The 12,083-nt window shown below is 41.0% G+C and overlaps 1 protein-coding gene across 1 annotated transcript in view; it reads left to right on the top strand.

The window, feature by feature from the left end:
* ATP8B4 (ATPase phospholipid transporting 8B4 (putative)) overlaps window positions 1-12,083 on the top strand; it is a 177,144-nt gene that overhangs the window by 149,234 nt on the left and 15,827 nt on the right. The window contains exons 22-24 of the mRNA XM_014579493.4: window positions 1,231-1,454; window positions 10,683-10,766; window positions 11,374-11,619. Of these exons, the coding sequence (XP_014434979.4) occupies window positions 1,231-1,454; window positions 10,683-10,766; window positions 11,374-11,619 (554 nt within the window). The remainder of the gene's footprint in view (window positions 1-1,230; window positions 1,455-10,682; window positions 10,767-11,373; window positions 11,620-12,083) is intronic.

Raw genomic sequence — 12,083 nt, 5'->3', positions numbered from 1 at the left:
ATTGCATAGTAAATATATTGTTTTTATAATACATTGATGGGTAGCCCTTAAAATAAAATATTAAGATGCCTTATATAGCTAATAATATACTTCATTGATTGCTTACAATATGTCATCTGCTTGTTGACTGTTGCCCAATTTTGCCATTGTACAGAACTCTACATTTCAATGTCATTTCTTCAAGCAGATGAATGGCAGGTTTGAGCCCTATTCTATAGTCAAGAAAAATATGGCCCATTAGACTGTAATTGAATGGTTTGAGCCTGTCTTACTACAAGGATGGAAAATAATTACTAGACCACTGCAACAGTTACGTGATTCCCTGCATTCAGCTGTGCTCTCAGAATTTCACAATGATTGCTCCTCAGGTTTCTTAGTTCCCGGTGACTAGTCACTTCATGTATTTTTTTCCCCACCAGTTTTCTTATTTTTCTACTCCCCATACCTGAAGAAAGAAAAGAATCCCTTGCACACTCTCAGTTTCAAGTTGGGTTTTCAATATTTAAATTGTATTCATTTAAAAAAGTTTCCTGCATCAGCATCAATAACAGCACGATCCTCCTCCAATTCACTTATTTTGGCAAAGAATGGCAAAATAACCTTTTTTTTTCTTCCAGTGAGAAGGGAAAGGATAAAAGAGAAAGAAAGAATCATTTAAAAATAATCATAACAAACATTATTCTGTATGCGTATGTCTAAACTGCGGGCTAAAGTTGAGTTAAGATATGCAACTTCAGCTAGCTTAACTCGACTTTTGACGCTGTTTGCACAGCAAGAATTTGAAGTAAGTACATTCTTTCGTTGACTTCCCTTACTTCTTATGAAATGAGGGTTACAGAAGTTACAGTAAGAAGTCTGTTATTTTGAAATTATTTCAAAATAATGAGATTGCTGTGTAGACTAACATGAGTTATTTTGAAATAAGCATGCAATGTAGACATAGCCTATTAGAGAAGCAGCTAGCACTTCCTAAAAAGCTGAGGGTGAGGCGCAGCAGAATATGATTCAGCATAATAGTAATGATAATGCTAAATTTGTGGGTCTTTCCTGTTAATTTGATAAACACCTCTGGGAAGCACAGGATATCACTTTGTAAGGCCGGGATCATCTGAAAATGGATATCCATTTATGTTTCACTAAGCAAAATGTTTACAGTGATCATTTAACAAATCACTGAATCTATTTCAAATACTTAGTAAAGACACATTTCTGCTTCTTTTTTACTCACAGGTGCACACATAGGTGTAGGCATCAGTGGTGAGGAAGGAATGCAAGCAGTCTTGGCCAGCGATTACTCCTTTGCCCAGTTCAGATATCTGAAGCGGCTCTTGCTTGTTCACGGCAGGTGGTCCTATTTCAGAATGTGCAAGTTCTTGTGTTATTTCTTCTACAAAAACATTGCCTTCACTCTGGTACATTTCTGGTTTGGCTTCTTCTGTGGCTTCTCAGCTCAGGTTAGTTTTTAGGAATTAAGTATATAAACCAACAAAACAATGTTATATATGTTTAATGTATCCAACTATTAAAAGGTGTTTTCCTTTTAATTATTGGATTATTAGAAGTCAGAAAACTGAACTGAACAATCCAAATGTTTTAGTGAAAATCATTTGGAAGTTAATTAAAATCATATTAGCATTTATTTTCTTTCTTTAAAAATTAATCTGTAATTATTATACTATGAGTTCCTTCATTTCCTCCAAATTTTTGTGACATTTCATGATTTTATTTGTAAGGCCATGCTGTTTTATGAGGGTTTTTTTTTCTGTTAAGCATATGTTCTAATCCAGTAAATAGTTTATTTAGGGCTAAATCCAGAGGCTTATTTGTGTGGTTATCAGGAGTGCTTTAAATCTACAAATTCTGCAGTCATGTAAGTAGGCTTTATGCTAAGCCAACTGATTCTGACTAAGGTCTAGTCAAAGTGAAAGGTAATATAAAGTGTCTCTCAAATCTGCTTGGAGGCATGGGGAACTCCTGGTGTCCTTCAGCAAATCCTGCTTTTTCTGTCCTCATGTTTGACCTGCAGAAATTACTGAAAGTCTAAGGCCTTTAGTAAATGCCAACCACCTGATGTCAGAGGCCGTGTCTACATTGAGAGATAAGGTCAAATTTATTAACGTAAATTTTTAGCACCAGATTTTGTAAAGTCAAAGGTGTGTGTGTGCAAGATTCAACATAATGTAAAGTAGCATTTCCCCAGTAGGGTGGCTACTGTTGACTTTGAGAGCAATACACTGTGGATAGCTATCCCACAGTACCTACACCCCTTTTCATGATGGGTTATGCTCCCAGTGCATGCTGGAACCAAAACTGTGCAGCATGTGGTTCTGGGTACATGTTATCAATGTCCCATAATGCACTTATTTCCTCCCTTCCCCCCCGCTTGAGAGCAAACAGTCTTTTTGCATCCTTTTTTCCCTTGGTTATTCACACCAACACCATAGCAATGTAAGCATGGATCCCATTGAGCATCAAAGTATTATGATAATGATATTAACTATGGTGCATCTAATGCTAGAGTATGTTCAGCATGTATCCAGGGTCTGCTGGAATTAGGATAAATCTCGGGAGGTCATGAAAATACTTTTTTGCAAAGCACTTGAGTGACTAGCAAAGGTCACTATCATTGGATACTCTGGACACAGTGGAATGCCGGTTCTAGTGCCGTCAGACAAGCACAGACTGGTGGGACCGTATTGTGATGCAGGTATGGGACAATGAGCAGTGGATGCAAAATTTTCACATGCATAAGGCCACTTTCATGAAAGTTTGCGAATTGCTTTCTCCTTCCCTGAAGTGCAAGAATACCAGAATGAGACCTGCTCTGACAGTAGAGAATCACATGGCAATTGCCCTGTGGAAACTTGCTATGCCAGACAGTGACTGGTCAGTTGCAAATCAATTTGGAGTAGGAAAATCTACAGTGAGAGATGTTGTTATCCAAGTAGCCAAGGCCATCAATATCCTGCTACAGAGAGTAGTGACACTGGGAAACATGGAGGACGTAGTGGAGGGCTTTGCCCCACTGGAGTTCTCTAACTGTGGTGGGGTGATAGATGGAACACACATCCTCATCTTGGCACCTGACCACATTGCCAAGAAGTACATGAATCACAAAGGTTTCTTGATGGTGCTGCAGGCGCTGGTGGATTCCAAGGGCCATTTTTCTAACTTCAGTGTGGGATGGTCAGGAAAAGTGCATGACACATGCATCATTAGGAATTCCTGCCTCTTCAGAAAGCTGCAAGCTGGAACTTTTTTTCCCAGACCATGAAAAAATTACTATTTCAGATGTTGAAATTCCAATAGTGATCCATGGCAACCCAGCCTACCTCATGCTCCTATGGCTCATGAAGCTGTAGATGGGCAGCTTGGACTACAGTAAAGAGCAGTTCAACTACAAGCTGAGCAAGTGCAAAATGATGGTTGAATGTGCTTTTGGGCATTTAAAGGGAAGGTCTCACAGTCTGCTGACTTGGTGCAACATTCCAATTGTTGTGGCAGCCTGCTGTGTGCTCCATAATGTTTGTGAGACTAAGGGAGGATGATATCTGGCTGAGCGATTCTGAGCAGTCAGACACCAGGGCAATAAGAAGGGCACAGTGCGGGACAGTGCAAATCAGAGAGACTTTGAAAGACAGTTTTATGAATGGACAGTTTTGAGAGTCATGAATGTTGCTTTCAACAAATTGCCCTGCATTCAGTGTGCTTGCCTGTAATCTCCCTCCTGCCCCAACACAAGCAATAAAGAGACTGTTGCACAAAAATCATGTGTTTTTATTCAAGGAACACAATAGGGATAGAAAAGGACTCCAGGATGGGAGCTTCAGAGTGAGGGAGTCATTACAATTGCGAGGACAGTGTTTTGTTTCATAACACATCCCTAGGGGCCGAGTGTGAGGCTACCCTTGATTCCCTCCTTCCCTTCTCCCCTGAATTTTAGGGCCCCTGGAAGAGGAGGCTATGGAACTCAGTGAGGAGGGAATGTTAGTCTTCCAGAGCTGAATAAGGGGGTGCTTGTGCATGTAAGCATCCCTGGAAGCTGCCATACAGTCCTTCGTATCTGCCATGGATGACAAGACTCTCTCCTGGTTCCACACTTCCAGTTCCCTGCACACTTTCCTGTCCTTGTGCTCTGCATGCATTTCCTCAGCAGCGTGTTTCCTCTGCTTGCTTAAGCGCTCCCTGTCCAAGTGGGTGGATTGCATTTGCTCCTTGAATATGTCATCCCTACTCCATTTTTGCCTGCAGATGTGTGCCAGCCCAACACAGAGGGTGTGCGAAGCAGTCTCACTGCTGATCCTGCTGTAATAAAAAGTGAAGGGCAGACTTTACAGGAGATACATTGTAGAGTGTAGAACCTAATCTGTTAGTATAAAAGTATAGTCTAAAGACAATAGGGATATATTGTGTATAAGGCCACAGTTAAGCTTTTAGGTAGCCACTATGCAGTAGGTACACCTCAGAGTTCTTAGGGGTGCAGTTGGACTCAGTTTGATGGCAGGAATGGTAAGGGACAGGCCCAGAGCATGAGGCTGTGAGAGGGAGGAGGTCTGGGTATGCTGGCAAGGCAGGAGCTCACATGGGGACCCTGTGTTTGGCACCCCCTGTTTGCCATAAGAGTGTGACTTTCCCTTACCACAGGGGTGTTACCCCAAAAATATTCTCACTGGAGACCACCCAGAGTTACACTAGTATGGGTTTATTTCCACTAGGTAAAACTAAAGAGGAGAAAGCATCCACCAAAGGTTTAAACTAAAGAAGATAGAACACACTCTCTCTCACTCACACACACACACACACACACACACACACACACACACACACACACACACGCAAGCAAGCACGCACACACCCCTCCATTCATTCACTCATTCACATCCATTCATTCCTGCCCTCAGGCACTCACACACTTACACAGACATATGACAGGATTATGTAGCACTTTAAAGAGTAACAAGATGGTTTATTAGGTGATGGGCTTTCATGGGCCAGATCCACTTCCTCGATCAAATTGTGGAAGAAAATTGGCACGACTATATATACGAAAGGATACAATAAAAAATGAACACATATGAAAAGGACAAATCAAATTTCAGAACAGAAGGGGGATGAGAGGGGAGGTCCTTAGGGTCCTTGTTAAGACCTAGATGTAAAGTGTCAAATTTAAGCATGAATGACAGTTCAGAGCATTCTCTTTCAAGTCTGGTGTTAAAAGGTCTTTGGAGCAGGATGCAGGTAATCAAGTCGTTGAGACAATGCCCTTTCTGGTTGAAATGGCAAGAAATGGCAAGAAACTGTGACAAAGTGTCTGAGACGTTTGTCCAATGTACATAGCAGATGGACATTGTCAGCACATGTACATTGGACATGTCTGCTATGTACATTGGACAAACGTCTCAGACACTTCGCCAAAGAATCAATGCACACAAAACAGATATTAGACAGGATCACAAAGACAAAAGTTTCTTGCCATTTCAACCAGAAAGGGCATTGTCTCAACGACTTGATTACCTGCATCCTGCTTCAAAGACCTTTTAACACCAGACTTGAAAGAGAATGCTCTGAACTGTCATTCATGCTTACATTTGATGCTTTACATCTAGGTCTTAACAAGGACCCTAATTACCTTACCCGTTACAAAGATAGCTTCCCCAATTATCACCTCTAATATCATTAGCTCACAGACATTTACTTCCCCCCTCGTTCCCCTTCTGTTCTGAAATTTGATTTGTCCTTTTCATATGTGTTCATTTTTTTGATTGTATCCTTTGGTATATATGGTCATGCCAATTTTCTTCCACTATTTGATCTGAGGAAGTAGGTCTGGCCCATGAAAGCTCATCACCTAATAAATCATCTTGTTAGTCTTTAAAGTGCTACATAGTCCTGTTTTTTGATTCAGCTAGACCAGACTAACATGGCTACATATCTATTACTATTCTACAGACATATGGGTTGCAGAAGGAGCCAAGGCATGTGGATCCTAGAGGGTCTATCTGCTCATCATGGCTGGGGAAGCTGGTCAGGAGGAGAGACACTGGAGAGGAGCTTCTCAGGAGCAGGGGAAGGAAAAAGAGAGAGTCTCACATGTGCTCCTTCTCTTTATATAGTGTCTGAATGGCTTCTGTGACTCATTCACCTCATAATCAGGGAGCATGCCCAGACTTCCTTTTATCCAGCAGGGAGCATGCCCAGACTGTGATGACTCATTGAAATGTGCTCTATTGTTCCAAGCCTTCTTCAAACACACTCTCACTCTCTTTCTTCATTCACTGATGGGGGAATGCAGCTTAGAGAAAGTTACAAGCAGGGTGGCTGAGAGTTAAAAAAGATTACAAAGTTGCAGTTCACAGTAAGTTTCTGAGAGTTACACAGATTACAAAGTTTGACAAAGATCACAATGAGTTGCAGTTTAAAACCTTAGACTTTGCAGTTTGGTGTAGCTTTAGAAAATCCATCTATATAAATCAAATAAGCTCAGGCAGAGGCTTTTTTATGCAACAAGGGGCAGATGGGCAGGAGGGGGACACGTGTTCTGGGCGTGGCAGCAGAGAAGCACAGGGACTCAAGCAATTCTTCATTGAGGATGAGGGCTTACTGCAGAGGCTTCAGCTAGTAGCTTTCCCAGTCATCCAGGTTGCCATGTGAGATATCAGTCTTCTCTGAATCACACTGAGTAATAGGGAGCAGATGCTGACTGCATGAGACCAGAAAGGACCTTTTGTGCAATGGTTTGTGCTGAAATGATGCCAGACCACTTACTGGTGGCTTGGCATGGAAAGGTGTCATGCTGTGGAGGATGGAATAAGACAGGCCTCCCCAGCAACCTTGTGAGAAGGATTAAAGAGTCCCTCTGTGAGAGCTTTATAGAGATGTACAGGGAGGATTCCTGCTCCACCTTCAGACACGTTTAATAAGTTGTTGCGAGGACCCCTCACTGGGCAGGCACAGTGGCCGCCACAGATCACACCCAATTGCCTCAACCTACTTTTAGCAAGATAAAAATGTGAACTCACCAGAAGTGCCTCGGAAGAGAAGTTGTCTCCAAGGTTATAAAAGATTCTTGGCTCTCTGTAACATAGGGTGGCCTACTCACTTGCTGACCATTCTCCTCCTCATCCATGCTATCCTCCATGCTGCTGCCCAAGACTGTCTGAGGAGTGTCTTGGAAGGAATCCATGGACTGGCTACAGAAGGTGGTTGTCCCCCATAGGATCACATGTGACTGCTCATGGAAGCAGCATGTTGGCGGCAATGCTCCAGACTGCAGACCAGGCTTTTCTCACCGCTGGTCAGTTTCAGCCCCGGGCTTCCTGGAATCAGCCACTGATCAGTTTCAGCAGCAGCTGACTTGGGGACTTGGTAGAGCAGCTGGGGTGCTGCTGGGTTGGTCGCGCCGCGCCAAGGGTTAGGGTTAGGGTTGGGGCAGAGCACTCCAGCTGCTGTGCCCCAGGCGTGTCCGATTCAGCCGCTGCTGGTCAGTTTCAACAGCGGCTCAATCTGGACGCCTGGGACAGAGCAGCTGGGGCGCTGCTGGGTTGGTCTGGTAGCGCCGACCTTTGGCGCGGCGGGACCAACCCAGCAGCGCCCCAGCTGCTCTACCCCAGGTGTCCCCAAGTCAGCTGCTGCTGAAACTGATCAGCGGCTGATTCCTGGAAGCCCGGGGCAAAGCAGCTCTGCCTCGGGCTTCCTGTAGTCAGCCGCTGGTCAGTTTCAGCAGCGGCTGAATTGGGGACACCTGGGGTACAATATGTACCAGTTCTGACTTACATACAAATTCAACTTAAGAACAAACCTACAGTCCCTATCTTGTACGTAACCCAGGGACTGTCTGTATATTTACATTACAAATTAAGAAACCTTTATCAAATTGGCTCTTAACACATCAACCCTTTGAGTTTTAGATTACACGTGCAGTATGCATGGTCAGGCTTCAGTTACTCAAATTCTGCATTTTTTTCTGCTTGTTTTGCAGTTTCAGTGTCATGGAATTATTTTGTATCACTCTGTCCTAGATCTTCCCAGTAAAATGGCTTCTTGATTTTACTGGTTTGTGTATTTTCACCCCAAAACATTCAGCACAGCATTGTCAAGTTAGCATTTAAGTCAATTAGCAATTCTGTGTAAAAGAAGAATTGGCAAAACCATATTTATGCCAGTAAGACCTTGGCCTAAATGTTACCTCAGCTGTACTCCTTCACTGACTATAATTACTAATCATTAAAAAATATAGCTATCAAAGCTCTTCATCTAACCATTAGCAATTATTTCAATGTTATAAATCAGTATGTTATCCCTCTGTACCCTTTAATCTGTTTAAAGGGAGAGGGGATGATGGAAAACATGATAATTCTTTAATGTCAACATTTCTTATCTTCTTTAAACATGCTTTTTTCTTCCATTCAAAGTCCAGTTTTGTTTGTGAATCATTACCTAAACCAAAAACCCACCTTGTTAGACATTTTACATTAATATATTTTTAGGGCTGGTTCAGTTTTAGGACTTTGATATTTAGTTGATTTTAATGGTAACCCAACAGCCTGGTTGAGCCCCTCATGAAGTAACCTGAACAATATATCTGACACTTATGATTCATACAGCTACATCCCCCCCAACACACACATCCCCAGGACTGCCATCTTCTGCAACTGAAGTTGTGATAAATTATGGTCTCTTCTCACCTATATTTGAATCAGTTGCCTCCCGTAACTGTGGGATGTGAATTTGATGCTATGAAAGCCAAAGTACAACTGTATAAGCCCAGAATAGGGTTTCAGTTCTCCATGTCTTTAATGGGGATAATAAGTACTCCTCTATAGAATGGGGATTGCGTGGTATCCCTTGAAATAGTTTCGGAGCTCTCCAGTGGGCATTCCAGTCTCTATTGCAGAAGCCATCCGAACCTTCAGGTTGCCCTAAAGTAGCAGGTTATATATGTAGCCATATAAGAATAAGGTTATTTGGAACCCAGCCATGTCTGTTTGACTTCCTCATATTCTTAATGTTATGTAAAGAGCAAAGATACAACACTATCTCACAGGGATATTGTAAAGTGTACAGCAAAAACTGAGAGGGTAAGATATCCCGGTAATGGAGGCAATCTAAGCTTCTAAAATAGATACATAGGTTAGAGAACTTACTCTCTTCCTCCAGCCAGCTAGCACTAGTCTGACAAGACTATAGACAGGGATTCAGGAATGGTGCCCTGGTTTGTGAGATTGGTGTGTACTTTTGGGGCCCACTCAAGCTGCCACAGAAGTCAATAGACAGTCTATCATAGACCACAGTGGGATTTTGAATCAGGCTCCCATTGTGGGGTTCAAATACTCACACAGGGTTCACAAGCTTGTGGCAACTACTTCTGTGCTGTAATCTTGCAACCTTCTACAATGTTATGTTACATATATGTGGACTCATGGATATCCGTGAAAACACATGAAGTGATTGTACCAAAACATTTCTTGGGGCCTTATTTAGGAAAATTATGAATCAAACAAGCTGCAAGTACTGGCATTATTTGCTTGAGAAATGAAAGTATCTGATGACAGTATGCCATTGTCAACACTACAGAGATGTAAGGGAAAACTTTCTTAATATGGAAACAATTATGCTGCCCATGAATATAAAAACCCTTGTATTATGCCAAATCATATAAACAAGTCACAGTTGAAAACATTAAAATAGCAGGTGATTCTTAGACTAGTCTCAAAGGCTTATATTACCTGTGAAATAGTTATCCAAAGCTCTTAACAGATATAGTGGCTGTCTAAAATTTCAGAAAGGAATACTGTATATTCAAATATGTTTAATTCCTTCTGCAGTGCTCCGGTGCATTTCTGTTAATTGCATAAATAAGGAACAGATGATGCAGAGCACCTCTTACTATTCTATATTGTGTTTTCTGCAAGACTGGCTTTTCATAATAATATAGTTTTATAACTTTCAAGCAAAGGAAACTAAAAAGCAGGATAAAAGGTCTTCATCACTCAATGGATTCACAAGTTATTGTTTGTATAAACTTAGCAATGAGCTAATGTGCTTTTAAGTTGCTAGGAAAGTTCAGGCATAAATCCAAATTGATCCTTGTAGAGGTCCTTTATGTTTTAATTCAGACATGGCCATTTTCCTAGGATGGAACCAGACATCCTTTCTGCTTGATGAGTTAAGATATAGCGAGCCTGTTCAAAGGTTACAAGAGAAGTTGACTTGAATGCAAGCTGGCCAGATCCCTTCTCCATACCACATGCCTGAAACCTGTCAAGCAGCCAAGTGTGCTACAAATGTGTAATAAAACTATGAGATTGTTTGGGATTTTGATACTGCTGTTCAGTAATCATCCCTTCATATCACTCTGCCATTTTCAGCCTGGGAATAATATTACATCTTTTTTTGGCGTAAAAGGAAAAATGCACTAACCAAGCAGTTTATTAAACATTTTGAATTTGCCAGCTACCCCATTTTTCTTAATTAAGTATTCTGTACTATTGCATAACCCCTTGCATAGAAAGCAAATCACTAAACTCTTAGCCATTATTTTACCTATTTTCAAAATTGAATTACCCTATTCATGAGGAGAAGGTGAAAAGCATCCTGTTGTGTGTTCCATTGTGCCAAATAATATTAGTGAATAATTTTGAAAATGGCACTTATTCTCTTTATCACCTGCATTTTCTTTTCAGACTGTTTATGACCCGTGGTTTATTACCCTGTTCAACATTGTTTATACTTCACTGCCTGTACTAGCTATGGGTTTGTTTGACCAGGTACCATTTTATCTTATTTATACCATTGTCTAAAATGTCTAAAATGGAAGCAGTAAATGGTATTGATAACATCATTAATAAGTCAGTTTTATATGCAAATAATGTATAATTAAATCCCCTTTATTTATCTGCTCCTCAGGCTACTCTAATTAATGCTGGGATCCAGTTCCCAAATGGCCCCAGTATAAGGCAGAGTAGTTCTTTAAGAAATTGGCTGTCACCTCATGAATCTTTGACTGGTTCTTCACAAGCCTATGCCTTAGCTTCAGCAATAGACTGTCCCCATCAGAGAATGTGGATTGCTAGAGCACTCTGTGTGATATCCACAACCTTTACCTGCCCCTCTTGCTTCCTATACCAAGATCAGGGGAGATGGAACATAGCATAGGAGCTAACTATGATGGTTGCATGCTTATTAGAGACTCCCCCATATCAGTGGAGCCCTCATCAGCCTTTGCAACTTTAGTGGGAGAAAGCAGGAAAAAGGATCTTCTTCCCTACCACACTTTATTAAAGTCACAGAGATTGTACTCATTCTGTGGCATACAAACTTAAATATTTTCTGACACTATTAAAGTAACACGTTATCCATATTCATTTGTTACAGGACGTTAATGAGCAGAATAGCATGGCTTATGGAAAACTCTATGAACTTGGGCAACTAAATCTACTATTCAATAAACGCAAGTTTTTCATCTGCATAGCACATGGAATCTACACCTCTTTTGCCCTTTTCTTCATTCCTTATGGAGCATTTTACAACACAGCTGGTGAAGATGGAAAACATATTGCTGACTACCAGTCTTTTGCTGTCACAATGGCAACATCTTTAGTTATTATAGTCAGTGTTCAGGTAAAAATAAAGATTTGTGTTTGGTGATATTTTTCCGTATTCCCCCCCCCCCCCCTCATTTCTAATTACAGAAATTCCTGTTAAAGGTTTAAGGTTGCAGAGGATTGAGCCAATTTCTAAAATGCATATATTAATATACTTTATAGTCTAAATCAGGATGTTCCTACTCTTAGAAACAGGTTCAACAACATGATTTATTTTTTGAGTATAGGCTAAAGAGCTTGGTAATCAAAGACTTAACTGAGAAAACTGTTCCTGTTGAGGCCTTAAACAATTTTGAGAGAGTTTTTTGAAGGTAATAAACATGTTTGTCACAGTCAATTCCCCATAATAGTTTTCTGTTAGGTAAAACCATTCCCTTTTTTGAGGTATTTTAATACTGAATGCAAAGGATTGTAATGGGCAAACCCCAAACTTGACTGTGTGGTAAATAAGTTAAAGTTTCCCCCTGGAAATAAGAGAAT

Source organism: Pelodiscus sinensis, chromosome 14 (genome assembly GCF_052426305.1).
Source record: "Pelodiscus sinensis isolate ZL-2025 chromosome 14, ASM5242630v1, whole genome shotgun sequence".
Lineage (NCBI taxonomy): Eukaryota > Metazoa > Chordata > Testudines > Trionychidae > Pelodiscus > Pelodiscus sinensis.
This window is presented reverse-complemented; position numbering and strand designations above follow the sequence as displayed.